Below are 18,354 nucleotides of genomic sequence, written 5' to 3'. Positions count from 1 at the left end.
AAGCATTATGCGCCACCTCCAGTTTCATTTGTATCACTCTACCGAACACTTTTAAAGTCTATACATACTGTAAGTACAGTTTTGATTTGCATTACCAATAGAAGAAAACAATTTCACATGCTCTGATAGAATGCCTGTTCTCCATTCCCAGTCCTTACTTCTATTTAAAACTAAAAAAATAAACTAAGTTTTCTATTTAATTTTATTGTACCTATGTTTATTATAATTAACTTTTTGTGGGAATAAGTCAGTTAAATTAAGAGCCCAGATACATTACTAAATATTCTGCAGGCAAAAGTTTAAAAATTATAAAACCCTTTCAGGCTTAGCTCTGAATCTAAATATAAAAAATGCCTATGTCTAAAACATTCTGTCCAAGCATATTCTTGAACTATTTTTTGTTTTATAAAAAGTGGCCATGAATAAACATAAATGTGTATGCTTGATTAAAAAAGCACAACAGAATCGCTAGCTTAACAAAACCATGCTATAATTTTTTCACTATTTTTTTTTCTTACACAATACTGGAATCTGCAAACACATTATCATGACAGCTAAAGCCTTCAGCTGTACTGCTGAACTCTGTATTCTAACTTGTATCTTGGAAAGAAAGTTCTCCAGAAATGCACTAAATCAAATACAAGGAGATTAGTCTGTAGCTTTTCAAAACCAGAATCTCATTTAGCAGTTTAATACAAACACTTACTGTGTCAATAAATCAACAGCACTTGGAAGAGGAGGAAGAAGTCTCTGAACAACTTCATCCGTAAGGAGACCAGCACAGTGTGAAACAAAGCTTTTGATAGCTAGGAAAGGAATTGGATTTTAACTTAGTATGAGATATCTAGAAGAAAATAATCACATTAGTGCAGTAATCACATTCTTACCTCACTAATCATTTAAAAGTAGAAGAAAACATGCTCTTTTTTTAAATATTTTGACCTATAATTAAAGAACCTGATAAAAATCTGAAATTAAAAAATTTGTATTTCCATATGCAATGTTTTGGTGTCTCAGCTTGGACATTAATACCCTGACTTTTATTTGATTCTATAAATGCAAGTATTTTTTGCTTTTTGTTATGAACTGAGTTATGGGATATAACACAACTTCATGATAATAGTAAGAAAAAAGGGGGAAGAATGATGATCAGATAATCTACTGCTTGCTTAGCTAGCTTTATATTTTAAATTAGCTTAATTACTGTACTTTAAGACTTTAACAACTTACATGTACAAAGTACTTTTCATTATTTATGAAAATTGAGCTTGAGTTAATCGTTTAGGCTACTTCCAAATGAAATTACTATTGAACTCCACTCTTTCCCACAGGTTTTAATAGTGATATGGGTTATCACTATACTAGGGTTCACATTTCTGTAAATGTAAAGGACCCTTTAGTACTCTAGAATACATGACTGAAACACGTTTGTGTTATATCTGAAGATCACTGGAGTCGTCTCTTGGAAACGCAAATTCACATCATTTCATGACGAAAAATCGCAACCCACCAGACAGCAGCAAAATACACAGCACTCTTTAATGGCTGAGAATTGCACCCTCCTTATTGTAATTTTCACCCGAGTCTTCTCACTCTCACAAATGTGTTTGACTGACTCACCAATTATACTTTGCTTACAGTAAGTCACCTATTATGAACGGAAATGCTATTTACCAAATATAACAAACTGTATAAACAGCAGAACATCCCCTGGTTTAGATCTTCATTCATTACTGTGATACGTAGGCTAAACAAGAGAAGAGAATCAACCTTCCTTTCCAAGCAGATATCATTTACTGCTTGGAAATCAACTGATTAGAAGAGCAAGAGAAAAAAAAACAGTTTGGGTTTTGTTTCATTTTGTTTTTACAAAAATGAAACATGCAAGTATATAAGTAAATATATATATACACAAGCTGGGGAGTTAATACATCCTTTACCATCCAGTGAAGAAAATCAGTATGAAGTACCGGTTTTCTTTCAGAAGGAAAAATAAACAAACAGCCCAACTATAAATATGCACAAAAAGACACCGTAAATCCTGCTTACCACAGAGAGCACCAGCACGACCTTCCAGCGTTACTTGCCAGGTAAATGAATCTCCTCGTGTCTTCTCTGTTTCTAGGTCTTTAGGAGATGATGGAAAGATGCACTTCCACAGTAACAGCATTCGTGGCAGATGGTGTTGGACAACTGCAGGACCTGTAAATGTTGACAGTTATCATTCCAAATTAAGATGTAATAAAATTTTATTTTCTCTTTGGTTCTTCCTCCTATATTCACAAAATTTCACAACAGTGAGCAAAATCTATGCTATTTTTCCAGCCTTCTCATATATAATTTCTCGAATATTTACTGCCTTGGTACTCCATTTTCATACATAACTACATATTCACTGACACATTTATTAGAATGCCACCAAGCTGACCAAAACATCCGTTTTACTAAACACAGACCCTGTGTATCACCAGCATAAGAGATGTAATAAGCAATAGTGATGTTCAGAAAAGCAAACATTTGTTATAGGTCAATGCACAAGGTGTATTTTCCCAAATTTAAGAAAAAACCTGGGAGCTGTTGGGCAAAAGTAATAGCTGAAAATATGAACGATGCCTTAAAAATGTGAACAAAATGGAAAAAATAGGCTCATCACTGGTAATTTAGTGATCACAGTCAATAATCTGATCACTAGTAAATATCAGAAAGTTCTACAAGATTTAAATGCCTGACAAGAGGGAAATACAAATGATTAGCTCATTTTGCATTGGAACAGATGTTAAAAAATATCAGTGTAATTCTTCATGACCACAGTGGCATTTGGTTAATTGATTTTGAAATTTATTGTCTACATTTAATTAATATCGCTCCCACTCACTCACTGTTTTTCAGAGTCTGCTCCCAATGAACTAATAGCAAATTTAAAAGAAAATGGTAATATTTTATTTAGAAATACTTTCTAAATATTTCTATCAATATTTGGGGGAGGGGGTTAAAGTATTATTTTGCAGTGGCAAATTAAATGAAATATCAAAACAGTTAAAGTCAGAGACAAACCACAGAACAGCTTGCAATTTAAGAAAAACTGTAGAAAGCTACTACCTAATGTCATGAGGGCAGCTATCAACAGCCATCCAGCCTGTGTTCGCTGCAGTGAAATGCGACTGTTCTGAGAAGCAGAACACAACAAATCCTCTGCTACTGTCATGATTACCTTCAAAGTTAAAGACAAAAACAGAGCATAAACATGTTAGTAACTACCATATGTAATTTCAATATTATTTGCTGTGATACTTAATTCTATTTCAGTGTCCCAAAACTGAATGCTATCTTTATCTCGTACTCTGACAATAAACTCAGGCTCATGAAGTTGCAATGACTGACTTCAGTACTAGTCTGGAATGGCTTCAAAAGTTTTGTGGGGTACTAGATAAGTTACCTTGCTGCTTTGTCCCCTTTCTTTTATCAGCAGTACACTGACAGGTGATAGTTCTTGCAGAATTGCACTGCAAGTATAGAAGCATTCTGATACTTTATGTCACTACGTAGAAAAAGGATAGCATGAGATGTACGAATTAGAGCTCAGAAGCAGCTGTGAGAGGGGTAACAATATTTTTCTCCTTATTTTAGAATAAGGTCTTTCGTTACCCTGCTCTTGCAGGGGGGGTGGACTACATGATCTTTCAAGGTCCCTTCCAACCCTTGGGATTCTGTGATTCTGTCAGTATTTTAATCAATAAATGGTCTGACTAAACAAACAAGTTTGCTAGTATAGTTAATTAATCCTGTCTTAGCTTCTCTGTAATAATTGCACATGCCTACTACATGCAAGGTGATAATCTGCACTCTTCCTAAAGCACAAACTATCTAGAGTTTACAAGTAGCTAGTTAACTAGCACTGTGTCTACGGACAATTATGGCTATAAATGCTCAAAGCATTCTGCAACTGGTTTGCTTCAATCATGTTTCCCTTACACCAAAAAGTATTTCTTATATTTTGCATTATGTATGTTCAGCAAAACAAATTGCTTATAAATTAGTATTACAAGTAAGAAGAGTAATATCAATACCATTAAAAGCCTCAGTATAGACAACATCCTTCTATCCTTTTTTTTTTGCACATTATAACTTATTTGGGCAGTATAGACAACATCCTTCTAAAATTTATTTTCACACTTATAAAACATGTCACGAAAGTTTGCATAAGAAAGTTTTCCTTATCAAAGTTTGAAATTTTTTCCCTTCCAAACCTCAATATTCTGAAAATGTTAGTTTCCCCAGTTCCATAATGCTACCAGGCGGTTGCAAATGAAGAAATCTATTTATATAGATTCCTGACAGAGTTAAAATACTTGACTCTAAAGCAGTACCCTTGTTAAATTATACTAATGAAAATCACTTACAGTTTAGTATACTTAAATTACCTGTAAGACAAACATCCTAGAAAGGATTTCATTTAATGATTTATGGCAACTTTTCTATGTACTAGGATGTCTTATTTTTGAAAGATTTTTTGAACTGTAAGCACTAGTACAGAATGCTAAGTACATACAAAACCACTAATTATTTTGTTTTCCTCAACAGGTTCTGCCTGCAACTCTAACCTCTCTCTCAAAGGAAAATACATTAATATAACACAGCTTCTGTCCAGTACTTCACAGACAGTGAAATACTGTCTGTTAAGTACTTCACTACTGTCTATGTTTGATATTTCCTTTTCAAAACTGCTCTATTTAACACTGGTCTCTTTCAGCTCCCCAGAAGAGGAGCTAGCCTGGAATCTGGCAGTGTTCCGAGGAGAGAATGGGGAAGGGCTTTTGTCAGCTTTGCTGTTCTCCTCCCTGCCAGGTTAGCACAGAATAGTGTTTCTCCCACACTTTTCTGTGCCATCCCATACCTCCTCCTGATCCTATTTCATCCTATTATTTTTCTCTAAAAGAAACCTTTGTTAACAATTAAGTTTCTCTGTTAACTTTAGTTCTGCATATTGAGGTTTATAGTATTTAAATGGCACTTCTATATAACTGGGCAAATTATACTAATTTTGTTCTCTCCCCATGGTCTTTCCAGTAATCATAAGAAAAAAATTTCAAAAGCTAAGAAAAACAGGCTTTTCAGGTGTTTGGGGTTTTTTTTCTAACATTTATAAACTGTTTCATCAGCAGCTGGGTCTTTAAATGTGGAGAACTGCAGCGAGCAATGTCTATTCAGGAGTGGCATGAAACTGTTAGTAACAACAGGGAAAGGGTGGTTTGGAATCACTGCAAGTCACTACAAGGGACATTACTCCAAATGTACTAAAGCATTCCTTTCATCTTACAGTGGCGTAATAATAAACAACTTCACAATCCTTGAATAAAAGTGTGCCACTTCTCTAATGTCCACTGGCTCCAGAAAAGGTATTTTCAGAACCGAGAATGTGTCTACATTATGCAGAGAATTAGCATGTACTGCTGACATTTATGTTGCATTGTGGTGTTCCAACTGGGAGTGTAACTCCATGAATTAAGTTCTCATTGAGATGGAAACAGCATCTCCTGGTCTGTATTTCTACAATGGCATATCCCTAAAACTTCAGTGCACAGTATGTCTTATCTGTGCTAGTGGAGAGACTGGATCTTGGTGAGACTGCAAGTTAGACTATGTTAACACAAGAAATTGGTTGCTGTTACCTTCTGTAAAATGAAACAAAAGCATGTATCTGTTGGACTTGATTAAAGATCTCTATGGACTTGACCAAAGATTTTCAAGATAACACATAATTGATGTTATTGGTGTAAGCACTGACTAAACTGTACACTGGAGAGTCACTAACAGGCCTGGGAATTATTAATTTTGCTTAATCTGTGGTTGAATGAGTTTCCTTCTAGGAAACTTGTTTCCAACACCACAGCACGCAACACTCCCTGTATATATGTTTAATCGTGTTTTTAAATATAAATGATCTTTTTCCTTTGGCAAAGTCTACTCCAAACTAGCCTTTTATCAGCACTAACACTGCTTAAATGACAGTTTTCTAATTCAAGCCAACATCAAACTGGGCCAGAATTGCAGATGGTTTGATCTTGCTATAAATAACTTAGTTTGAAGTTCTGAAAAATGTAACTCTACTGTATAAATGTCTTCTCCAGGTAAACCTTTTCTTAGGCTGTTCAGTATCAGACCTTACAGCTCCACAGAACTGACCTCTGTCCTGAAACAACAAACCTATCCCCACAGCAAACTTCCTCATTAGAAAAACATAAAAGTATGAGTGGTCATTAGTGACATTTCCTGATAAATTCAAAATCCTGACAAATGTGAGAAAAACACTTGCTTATTTGACTTATGGTATGCTTCAAAATTACCTTCTCGAGGAAATAAAGTATCTCATTAGTATACTGGGTTATGTCATAAAGAATACATGCAAATAGTACTGCAAATAAAATAAAGAACGGCCTGTAAGTAAAGTGTTCAGACCATACCTTCCCTTTTCCATGTGGAATTCCTAAAGGACAGTGTTTTACTGCACCCAGCAAAGCAGCAACTGCAAAACTGTAGCCGGTTACTGCTTCTGGGGAGGATTTCAATGTAGTAAGACGTTCAATGCAACGATCCAAGAGTAGGGACACATAGGAGGGCAATGCTACTGCTATACAGCGCAAACACCAAGCTGCTGTGAGTCTAACTGAAATGCTGGGGTGAAGAATGACAGAAATTACAGCTTCCAGAACTCCTGAAAAATAAAATGCATTAACACGCTTAAGAAACATGCAAGCAGATTGTGAAACAAGCAAAAATGTACACAAAGGACTGCTGAACACACCACTATCCAGTGTCTGTGCTTCTCTTTAAAAAGTACTATGGATTTTTATTGGAAAATATTTCTTATAAAATTGAAATAGCCAAATACTTTTCAAAAAAGTTACCCTGAAAAGTAAAAACATGAAGAAAACCTAACATATTACACAATTATCCACAAACATGCATAGACTCTATCTGTAAGTATAATCAAGAAAGCAGATGTCCACTTGAACACATCCAGAATAAATGCAGCTAAATAAAGGTAGATGAAGATACACAGCTCAAACGAACAGATTTACTGTAAACATTACGAAGTGTTGGACTTAAAATACAACTATTAACAGAGTTAAATTTGACATGGATTTTTTCGTTTGTTTTAAATTAATGCACTATTGAAGGTCAGAGAAGATACAGAACTTTTTGGACAACACCTGAAGATTTCGCACTGCATGAAAGCTTACCAACCCCTTTCTTGTTCTGTTTTTGTGTCTTTTTTTTTTGTGCGGTTGGTTTGTTTTTTTTGTGGCTTTGTTAGTTAAGTGGAAGAAAACTAAGGAGGTCTGGGTGAGAAGACTGCACATCAGAAGAAAGGTTGTGATGGTCAGTGCCACACAAAGGAACCCAGCAGATTTGAAAATACTGACTGTCTAGCCATAAGAAATCAGAGAAGATTACGGTGAATAAATGAATGTATTTTGTTCACAAAATAATTCAGGGGTTGTACCTGTACTGGAGTCTTGTAGTAATGGTGCTGCTGTAGTTCCCAAGCCATGGATGAGACTTCCAAGTTCCTGAAGTGCACACACAAGCACATGCTGACTTGCTGTTACATCTGTTGTACTAATTTTTGTTTCCAAGTTACTGTCACTCACTGCACCATCTGATAACACAATACAGGAAGATCCCCATGAAACCATTGCCAGAATGAAACAAGCAGATCAGAACAAAGATTTTGCTCTGATAAGTTGTTTATATTGCCAAAAGAGCTTTCATCATTACCATTATTTTTGACCAAACTGTTCTCAGAAAGGTTTACCTTCATTGAGACAAGCATATTCCTATTACTCACAAGGATAGTGTAGTAACATCTGTGAGGGTAGGTGGGAAGCTGAAATGGAAACTACCAAATTGCTTATCTTTGAGTGACAGGGAACAGCGGCCATTGAGCGTGCTATTCTCAGCCTCACTGAAGTGACTTGAGGTCATGCTTTGATTTAACTTGCCATTTACTACATAGTGGGACAAAAAAAGAAGGAAAGAGTAAAACAGTGGAAGTAAGAAAGCGAGAAAGTGGGGTGGTGGGGAATAAAAAAGAAATAAAAAATCTGGAGGTTTTGAAAAATTCATCTTCTGGGACACAGTTATGTCAGTTGAGACACTTAACATTTAGATATTTAAATGGGATACAATAAGCAGCTGTATAACAGGATGACTGGTTATGCTCAGCATTCTCTTTCTTTACCCTATGGTGGGAAATGAGCAGCTTTTTTTGGAAGCTGTATACATGACTATATCATGCAAGAGAGGTTTTCACCAGGAGAAATGCTCATTTTGTCAATCAGGAACAAATGCTTCTTTTTTGAACCATCAGCAGCATCAGCTGCTCTGAACAAGGTGGCAGAATCTGGCTAGACATACACTGGCTTACAATACTGTCTGTATGTTATTACTGCATGTATTTATTATTTTATTTGTAATTGGTTAAAATGATATCACCAGGGAAGAATGCTATAAGAGACGCGCACACTTGTGTGAGTATAGACACACAAACAAATAAATCAGCTTAAGCTAAAAACAAAGCAGTCCATTAAAAGCTCTCTACATTATTATGGTAATAAATCAGTACTATATATTCTATTTCTGCAGTCTCTGGATTAGGAAATTAGACAATTACTTAAAAAGGAAAAACAGAGGCCCAAATGGATAATCTTGTTAGACCCATACCCACAACTTTCTTCAGTTTCCAGATGGCCTGACAAATCTCCTTGGCAGCTGCAATTTGAGCTTTTTCCCCAAGAAGGCCTCCTACTGTAGCTCGAAGGATAAATGAAACACAGCGGCGACAGCCGATAGCATCCATCTGACTCTGAATAGCTTTAGAATGAGACTGAGACACAAGATATAGAGTATGGGAAAGGAAGGCCGAGAAGTTCCTTTCAAGCCATTGTGCTCCTAATGTAGAGACAAATACCACATATGTCTGGAAGAAATTTGAAAAGAAAACATATTTTAGAGCAGTATCAGCCAGAAAACCACTGCCAACTATACTGCATACATTTATTTTTTTAATCTCTGCATATTGCCACAACTAAAACATCACTAAACTGAGATTACTTATACATTTACACATTCACAAATCCCATACATTCTCACTTTCAGGTAGCTGCAAATTTTGTTTTAATCTATTTAAATAATGTAAATTACTATCAAAACTGTACTAGCAATATCGTAGCCTGCTTTTACTGTAAGTTAATTCAAGCTGCTTGCCCATGTTATTTTATCCTAGAGTGTGAGAAATGGCAGTTTACCCTGCACAGGCACTTGTTATGTAAAACATTGTGTTTGGTCCCACTGAACAACAGCTTCCAGCTATTTAACATTCTGCACATGGAACCCAAATTTAATGTGTGAATGCATTTTAAGAACTACTATACTACAAAACTATAACCCATAACCCTGAGAGAATTTTGTTATTACAGGCTTTGAATTAGGGAATATTTGCAGTCCCCAAGCACTGCTTTTCATGTCAATGAATTTGTTTGCCTTGCAGTGGAGGTACAATAAAAAGACTACATTTGTCACAACAAAGACAAAGAATGCAAAGTCACTTTACAAATCTAATCACAAGACCATTTATTTTGCCACATAATACGTTCCCTTACAAATGCTTTCCATGTGCATGTGTTGAATTTTTTAAATGGATAGATGTGTTACCATCAAGAAAAGGGAATATAAAAAATGAGAATATGAAAATGAATGCACAAAATTCCTCATAAGAAAGTCCACAACTTGTACTGATATCAACAAACTTCTATATTTGCCTTATATATATTTTGTCTCATGTCTAATATTAACAACAAAATTATTCACATAAAAGAAAGTGAAGTACTACAAATGGAGAAATTTACTATTAGATACTGTTAGCATCTAATAGCTCGACAAATACTACTTAGACTTCATAATAACCAGTATATTACCCTTGTTTCACAGATTTGAAAGCTGAGGAATTTAACAAAATAAATAAGACTTGCGAAGAGTCATACTGCCATGGCTACAGTTACAACTGTATCCTGAACCTGGCTTTGTTGCGAATAAATATCAATTCTTCTATATGTAAGAAGTAAACTTCAGTGGTTTTCTTATTTTTTAATTTATAATAAGCTGCAATTCACATTGTAATTAATACATTTCACAACTGCAAGTGTTTTCTACTCACAGGCACTGACATATGCACTATTTCTCAAGTTTTCCTTAAAGAAACACTGCACTATTTTAACTAGTTCTGGTAGAGTTAGCGTGTACTGTCTAGCACAGGTACTATTGTGTTAACATAGAAATGCATGAAAAAGGAGACAACCTCCAAAAAGCAGTACAAATAGTCAAAACAGTGAGCTATCTATTCCTGGAAAACTAATAAAATCACCATGTATACAGAACACCCTAGGAGTCTGGCATGCATTTTCTAGGCAAATAGCTGTCAAGGTATTATTGTTCCCCAGCTTTTCTGTCTCTCTGCCAGAAGTTAATGCTTCCACCCAGCATGATCTGAGCATGGGAGACAATTTGTGAGCACCTTCTAGATGTTTCAGAGCAAGGTCTGGCAGCTTCTGCCAGTAACTGAGGCTAATTTACAGGTTGTTTTGCACTGCAGAGGTTTAAGTGAACTGAAAAAGCCCCTTTACTGGAAAAGGGGATGTATCAGATAGCTGTGGGAACTGTAACATATAAAAATACTACAGCTGTTTGATATGTAAATGTTCAACATGACCTTCAGTCTTGATCCAGAGGTTTAACATTTGAATATCTAGGTCTTACCACATAAATGTTGTTTAAAATACTATTTCCAGAAAAAAAGTCAATCTGATATTATCTGAAAAATTTATTCTGTTTTTACCAGCATGCACTATGTGGTCTGACTCCAGTCCTGCTCAGTTAACAAGATTCCATCCTCTAACTGATCATCCAGGAAAACAGCAAAACAGATATTTGGGGGTTTCCCCACTAAATTATGTTTCCCTTATTTTTCATGCATTTACTCATAGCAAAATCATTCTTTCAGAACAGGACTGGGAATGTCCCTATATAGAAGGAAACTATTCCATATGTAACTTCTCCCTTTCACTTTTAGACATAAGGTATTAAGTTTTAAATTAAATATTTGAAGAAAGTCCTTATTTATATCACTTGAAATTCAGATCACATGCAGCATTCAGAAATAATATATATTTAAGTTTGAGAAATGCAAACTGCCAGGTAAACTATAAGCAACAACAGAAGTTTTTTTTATTCTAGCATAACTCAAGATGTAAATCCTTATTTTAAAGTACATACATGTCATCATGGATACAAAAACAATGATGAAATAAGAGATACATGGAGAGCAAAGCAGCTATAGGGATTTTTAGCAAAAAAATTTAACTAACGCAATGCAAACCTGAGTGACTCCAACTCTAACATCTCTGTTGACTGAACTGGTCCCTTTCAACATGTCGCCACTGGCTCGTAGAAATCCACAACTTCCACGCAGAAATCCAGTTCCCAGTAGCTCCATCGCTTCTTCCAAAGAGATTCTGCGGAAGTTATGCCTGGTGGATGCTAAGAATAGATGTAAACCTTTAGAGGAACAGCTCTGTTCAGCCAGTTACATTTTTGAAGAAAAGTTTCAACTCTGTTTTAGAAAAAAAAAAACCAACTTGCACAAGTTCAGTACCACAACCAAATTCAAATGCTGTTTGAGCATAATTTCACAATAGAAATTAAGACATTGTGGGACTCAGTATTCCAGCAAACCCAAATATTTTTTCAAATTTTTCTGATTCAACTATCTTTAAATAGTTTAGACCATCACCTAATATGTTTACCCTACCATTAAAGACAACCCTCTATTCCAAAGCAGATTACCTTTCTGCTGTGCTTACCCAAATAAGGACACAGCTACAAGCTCCCTTAGAAACAAAAGTATCTGTTAGAAGAAGTCCAGAGGAGGGCCACGAGGATGATCAGGGGACTGGAGCACCTCCCATATGAAGACAGGCTGAGAAAGTTGGGGCTGTTCAGCCTGGAGAAGAGAAGGCTGAGTGGAGACCTCATAGCAGCCTCCCAGTATCTGAAGGGGGCCTTCAGGGATGCTGGAGAGGGACTGTTCATTAGGGACTGTAGTGATAGGACAAGGGGTAACGGGTTGAAACTTAAACAGCAGAGGTTTAGATTGGATATAAGGAAGAAATTCTTTACTGTTAGGGTGGTGAGGTACTGGAATGGATTGCCCAGGGAGGTTGTGAACGCTCCATCCCTGGCAGTGTTCAAGACCAGGTTGGATGAAGCCTTGGGTGATATGGTTTAGTGTGAGGTGTCCCTGCCCATGGGGGGGTTGGAACTAGATGATCTGAAGGTCCTTTCCAACCCTAACTATTCTATGATTCTATGATTAGCCCTACAAAAGAATGAGAATAATAGGATATGTTTATGATTTTCTAGGAAAACTATTTATCGTTATTTCCTATTCTGTTGTTTTATTTGTCAGAAACTTCATTTGAAATACACGCTGGGGTATGTGACTACAAACAGCATGACAACTGCACACTGTGCGAAGTAAGTGGCATAAAATTTCCAGTGCATTTTTCATTCTCTTCCAAGTATTGAAGTGGGAAAATGAATGAAAGGATTTGAAATAATCATGTCCAAAGAAAAACCCCAAACCCAAACAAGTATCAGCAGGTTACTGAATACAATATAAAAACTTCAGAACTACACACTTCTTTATGTACTGCCTCCAGGTCTCCCCAAGCCCCTTCTAGCACCACCTAGCTTATGTCTCACTTAGTTTCCTCTTCTTTTTAACTAAAAATAACCAAAATTAAAAAGCCAACCAAACAGTTGACGAGCTTCTTGTTTAACCTTATCTTAGCACTTTAAACTCTGTAAGCAATGTAGCTGTATTTCTGAAGAAAAGTACCGAGTCCATAAAGAGGCTCAGTATTTTTTATTTTTATTTTTTTTACTTTACTGGGAAAAGACAAATACTGTTTTGTTTTTTTCCCCTGTAACATAATAATTCTCTCCAAAAGAAAAATACTTTAGAAATCAAGACTTCAGAGTCTTCAATGAAAATTCACAGTCTTGAGAATTCTGAAACGCAGGATCAAGTCCAGAGGAGGGCCACAGGGATGATCAGGGGCTGGAGCATCTCCTATACGAGGAGAGGCTGAGAAAGTTGGGGCTGTTCAGCCTGGAGAAGAGAAGGCTGCATGAAGGCTTCATAGCAGCCTTCCAGTTATCTGAAGGGGGCCTACAAGGGTGCTGGAGAGGGACTCTGGGGACTGTAGTGACAGGACAAGCGGTAATGCGTTTAAACTTAAACAGAGGAAGTTTAGGTTAGATATAATGAAGAAGTTCTTTACTGTAATGGTGGTGAGGCACTGGAATGGTTTGCCCAGGGAAGCGGTAAATGCTCCATCCCTGGCAGTGTTCAATGGCAGGTAAGATGGAGCCTTGAGCAACATGGTCTAGTCCTGGTCTAGTGTGAGGTGTCCCTGCCCATGGCAGGGAGGTTGGAACTAGATGATAAGATCCTTTCCAACCCTAACTCTTCTGTGTTTCTATGATGAGCTTAAAGGCATGCAGTGTTGTCATTTGCTGCTTATTGCACCGAAGGTCTTCTCTGATGCCATTAAAAGCAGAACAGTCTGAATAATCCTTATAACAAGATGCAGGGTATTTTGCTTAGATTACAGTTAGATATTTAGTTTTGGGCTCCTAAGACTGGACTAGAAACACCCACTCTGAATGACACTGAAGACTGGAGTTATTACCTTCGTACCAAAATGCTTCGATTAGATAAAGTACTGTCTGTCAGCAGAAATTTATGTGGGTTGTTAAGCAAACAAAACTACACGCTCATTTCTGCTTCTTAGCACATTTGTACTGCTACACAATCCAGATGTGGAAATTGACGATTGTGGAAAAACAGCCCAAAGATATGCTTAACTCTTTAGTTTAACAAAGAGGCACTATCTCAAACCTTATTGTTTTCCAAGCTGTTTAATGCAGTCTTGCCTTTAAATTCTTGAGGCTACTAATTTCTTTCCATACAATAAAAATCTTACAACAGAGAAAAACAGTTTTACCGATTGTTTTTCCTTGTTTATTATAAATGTTTATATAGGTCAAACACAACCAAAACCATAACACTTCACAAGAAAAATGTTACAAAACAGACCAAACCAGAGAGATGACCAGCCAGATGAAGCTTACATTGTGATTTTACTTCAGGCTTCAACAGAACTCGAGAGTTTCTTATCATCTAACAGATTTTTACAGATGAAGGATCAGCAGAGCACAAACTTTACCTGTTGTCTGTTTAGATGTTAGAGCTCTAGCCAGTACTGTGCCTAGAAGTTTTGAAACTGCTAATCGTACATCATAATTGGAACCTTCAAAGGATTTAAAACACAAGGTCACAACACTATCCAGGTCTGTACTCCACATAAATACAGCTTCATTCTGAAGTTCAAGAAGACACTAGACAAAAAAGGGAAACAAAAATGTTTTGACATGGAAAAGCACTCAGTAAAAGTTTTAGTTTGCTACATAATACACAAAGTTCTCCATAATAAAATAAGCATGTTGCTTCATACTAAAATAACTTAATTTTTTGCTGCCAATGCAATCTCAAATAAATAAAGATAAGCAAACAACGTATTCACTGCTGGGCTTGTAATCCATTAAACCAGATTTTTTTTAGGGATCTTACTTGATGAAAAACAGTGTTAAAGCAGTTTACCTTTGCAGCAGCACAGCGGACTGCCATGGATCGATCTGTCAAACAGGATCGGGCAGCTTTGTAAATATCTCTATGACACGGGATAGCAGCAGCTCCTAAGCCATTTAATATATTTTGCAAACTAAGCATGATCTCATAACGACCTTGAGACTGAAAAATTAAAAAGAGGAATGTTAAAGTTCTGTAACCTAAGCTCCTTGGAAATACAAAATGGCAGCTACTGAAATATGTAAACAAAAATTTGGGTCTTAAGCTTTTGGAGATCTGTTTATGCTGAAGTGAGTTAAAGCAGGTAACTTGCTCTGTAATTCTATAAGCAAGTGAAAACAGTAATTCTATTTTCTACCAGAAAGTACTCACTAGCACTCAAAACATTAAGTACAAGCTGGAGCAAAGATCTTCGTACTAATAAAGCAATTAGATTTTCTAGTTTAGCAAGTTCTTTCATGAAATAAGATTGAGAAGAGCTATGATCCATCTTTTTATAGTCATAACACATCAGCTCTCCAGTAATTCTTGAGTTTAGACACTGATTTTTATCCTATGACTTTCCACAATTTTTTCATACTTTGATATCATGCACTTTCTCATATTCATTGGTCCAGCTACCAACAGTACACATCATATTATTTTTCCAATCATTTTTTAAACATGCTGTTCCAATACCTCTGCATTCTTCATTGCTTTAAGCACATTCCCAACGGTGTCAGTAAAACTGTTTCCCAAAATTCTTCCCAATTTTTTGTATAAATAGCCCAAGCATACCACCGCAGCACTAAAACAAAAGCAAATCCAAAGATGCGTGAAAATGGATGCAGTAATAGATGAAGGGGGTTAGGACGACTAATGTAATCAGTGGGCAAACAACAAAATAACAAAACAGAATGTCCCAAAAATGTTAAGTGAATTATCAAAAGGAAAAGAAAAAGAAAAAAAATGGTTTGTGTGTGGCACATAGTCTAGGAGAAACGCAGATACAACGGTTGGAAAAACAACTTGGACAACATAAGAATTCAGGTAGTACAATCTTCCGATAAATTTTATGATAGTAATACAATTTGCATATCCACCTTTAAATATTAACATTAATTTCTATCTAAGAAATTGAGCATGTCCTTGCATCATACAGCCTGTGACATTGTGCTATGGCAGATGCCACTAGAAGTAGCCAGGGACAGGTTTATTTATTACTCGATGGTCAATAATAGACTGTAAAAGGTCTAGTAATTAAAATTCTGGCATTTATGTATAACAATATGCAATAAGGGAACACCTTGAAGGAAATAAAACTATAAACCCATGTCCTTTTCACTGTACACAATTCTGAATTTAGTTTCCAACTGACAACTGGACTCTATGCTCACTGCCATATCCTTTAGCAAAAGCAAAAATTACTAAATATTGAGCAAATAAAAAAGGGAGAGCTGTTTAATTAAAGAGTATTTTCCTTTTTATAATTAAGGAAAACCCTTGGCTTTTGTATTGACAGATCTAGAACTAAACAAATTAATTTTATGCATATAAGGAAAAAAGAAATTGTATCATTAAACAGCTTCCAAGTCTTTGACCAGATCTTCTTAAACATGCAGTGACACTGCTCAGCACCCCATTCAACACTTTACTTATTGCACACCTAAAATCAGGTTTCACATAAAGAATTTTAAAACCACATATTGAACTCATTCTTGATTAGAAAAATGCATTTATTATTAACAGTAATTCCCTAAATGACAAAGCAAAGTAAAAGAAACAAAACTGATATTCCTTATCTCTTACCATACCAAAATCCTATTTTCATTAAAGCAACATTTTTCATTATTACTTTTATCCAACTCAGTATACACCAACAAGTTTGGATTTTAATGCTGTTGATGGTGTGGCTGAGCATAAAATTACAAACGTTGCTAGTAAATTGATCATCTGATGGTCACAGATACACTGCTTAATTAGCCAAAAAAAACTAAATAATGTATATTTAACATCATAATCCAAATCAGGAATATTTAACAAGCATCTACAGAAAAAACCAATAACCAAATCATAACTACCTTATTACATCATGGTATAAACCTGCAAACACTCTTACATGGTTGGCTGTTCTGACCTGCTTAAGTGTTCTATGAAAAAAATCAGTAACAGTTGAACAGTGTTTTCCAGCAGCAAAGTGGCAACATTTGTTTATGAGTAACATATAATCAACTACTTCCATGTATCAATATTTAAGTTCCTATAAAAGTTAAAAGCATAGGACCTCAGGAAGCTCTTCTTATTGCCTTCTAGGATTTTATTTTTATCATGCCTGTAGTTGTCCATTTGCTTTTCCCCACAAATGCTTCTTCACTATGTCCAAACTGTATTGAGTCACTTTATCTGTCAAGTAACAAGTTTCTAAGGAAGCGTGTAAATTTAGGTTTTTGCAGGGAAAAGCCTCCCTGTGTTTTTCCCTCCCTCACTGCATAGCCCCATTTTGACATACAACTCTCTATATAAAGATACATTTAAGTTGTTTTCTTTCAAATATTGCCTTAGCAATTGTACTTGGAGAGGTACTAACAAAAATGCAGACCTAAAATACTTAAACATGTGGCAGAATACCACTGACATCAGCTATTAAAGTAACGCAGACCTAAAATACTTAAACATGTGGCAAAACACCACTGATACCAGCTATTAAAGCCTGCTGACCAGGCAAATGTTTTCAAAATGCTTATGGTTTGAAAGCAACACTAGCAGATATTTTAAAAAACTTCGTAATTTGAAGTAAAGTAAGAAGCTGTATCCACACTACATGATCTGTTTAACTGATCTGGTGTATGTCATTCACATCAAACTCAATTTTAGCAGATAAAGCACCTATCTAAGGTTCTGTTCAAAATGCTTGCCTAAAACATTTTAGGTTTTCCACCTATGCGAAAAAAGAAAAATTATAATTTATGGGCTAAGAGAACAATTCACTATAAACTGTATTTAAAGGAGTTTTCAAGTGAAACAACACACTGTGAACAATGACAGCTGAGTGTTTTTACCAGACAACATGGGCATGTATGCTGAATAAGGACAGATGGCAAACAAAGACAACACTTTAGTCATGATTTAAAAAAAAAAGGAAAAAAAGCAGTCTTTCTTCACTGATCACCAAGTATTTACACTTGCCACCCAAGATGAAAGATCTTACTCAATAAAGAGTTCTGTAGTTCTGATTATTCTTCTATAGCCTGTTGTCTCAGTCAGTATTATAAGAAATCCCATTTCCAGACCTTTTTTAAAGCAAATCATATTTTACAGCTCCCCTTTCCTCCACTTTCTCCCTTATCTCCTCTCCTCACTACTGCTTACATACCCATCAGGATTCTGAACACTGCTACCTCTTTCTCCTGCAGTTACTTCTCTGCCTTCACTGGGTATCTGCCATTTCTGTCTGTCTGCCATTTCTGCCTTGCTGCCAATAAACTCCATCATCCCTTCTTGCTATGCTGACAACATCCCACTTCCTCCACTGTGGCATCTTGCAGCCAAAGCAATGAAGACTGGCAGAGTACTGTTCCACACAGCAACTCACCCATAATGTTATT

The 18,354-nt window shown here is 35.9% G+C and overlaps 1 protein-coding gene across 1 annotated transcript in view; it reads right to left on the bottom strand.

Annotated features, from left to right (window-relative positions):
- The window catches only part of HEATR5A (HEAT repeat containing 5A), a 66,660-nt gene that overhangs the window by 34,246 nt on the left and 14,060 nt on the right, over positions 1–18,354 (bottom strand). The window contains exons 6-15 of the mRNA XM_005149296.3: positions 15,449–15,557; positions 14,783–14,932; positions 14,349–14,520; positions 11,435–11,595; positions 8,725–8,980; positions 7,505–7,660; positions 6,462–6,712; positions 3,100–3,211; positions 2,050–2,202; positions 707–806 (exon numbers count right to left, since the gene is read on the bottom strand). Coding sequence (XP_005149353.2) covers positions 707–806; positions 2,050–2,202; positions 3,100–3,211; positions 6,462–6,712; positions 7,505–7,660; positions 8,725–8,980; positions 11,435–11,595; positions 14,349–14,520; positions 14,783–14,932; positions 15,449–15,557 — 1,620 coding nt within the window. The remainder of the gene's footprint in view (positions 1–706; positions 807–2,049; positions 2,203–3,099; positions 3,212–6,461; positions 6,713–7,504; positions 7,661–8,724; positions 8,981–11,434; positions 11,596–14,348; positions 14,521–14,782; positions 14,933–15,448; positions 15,558–18,354) is intronic.

The sequence above is a fragment of the Melopsittacus undulatus genome, chromosome 4, assembly GCF_012275295.1.
Source record: "Melopsittacus undulatus isolate bMelUnd1 chromosome 4, bMelUnd1.mat.Z, whole genome shotgun sequence".
Lineage (NCBI taxonomy): Eukaryota > Metazoa > Chordata > Aves > Psittaciformes > Psittaculidae > Melopsittacus > Melopsittacus undulatus.
Note: the sequence above shows the minus strand (reverse complement) of the source record. Positions and strands in the feature narration are given on the sequence as shown.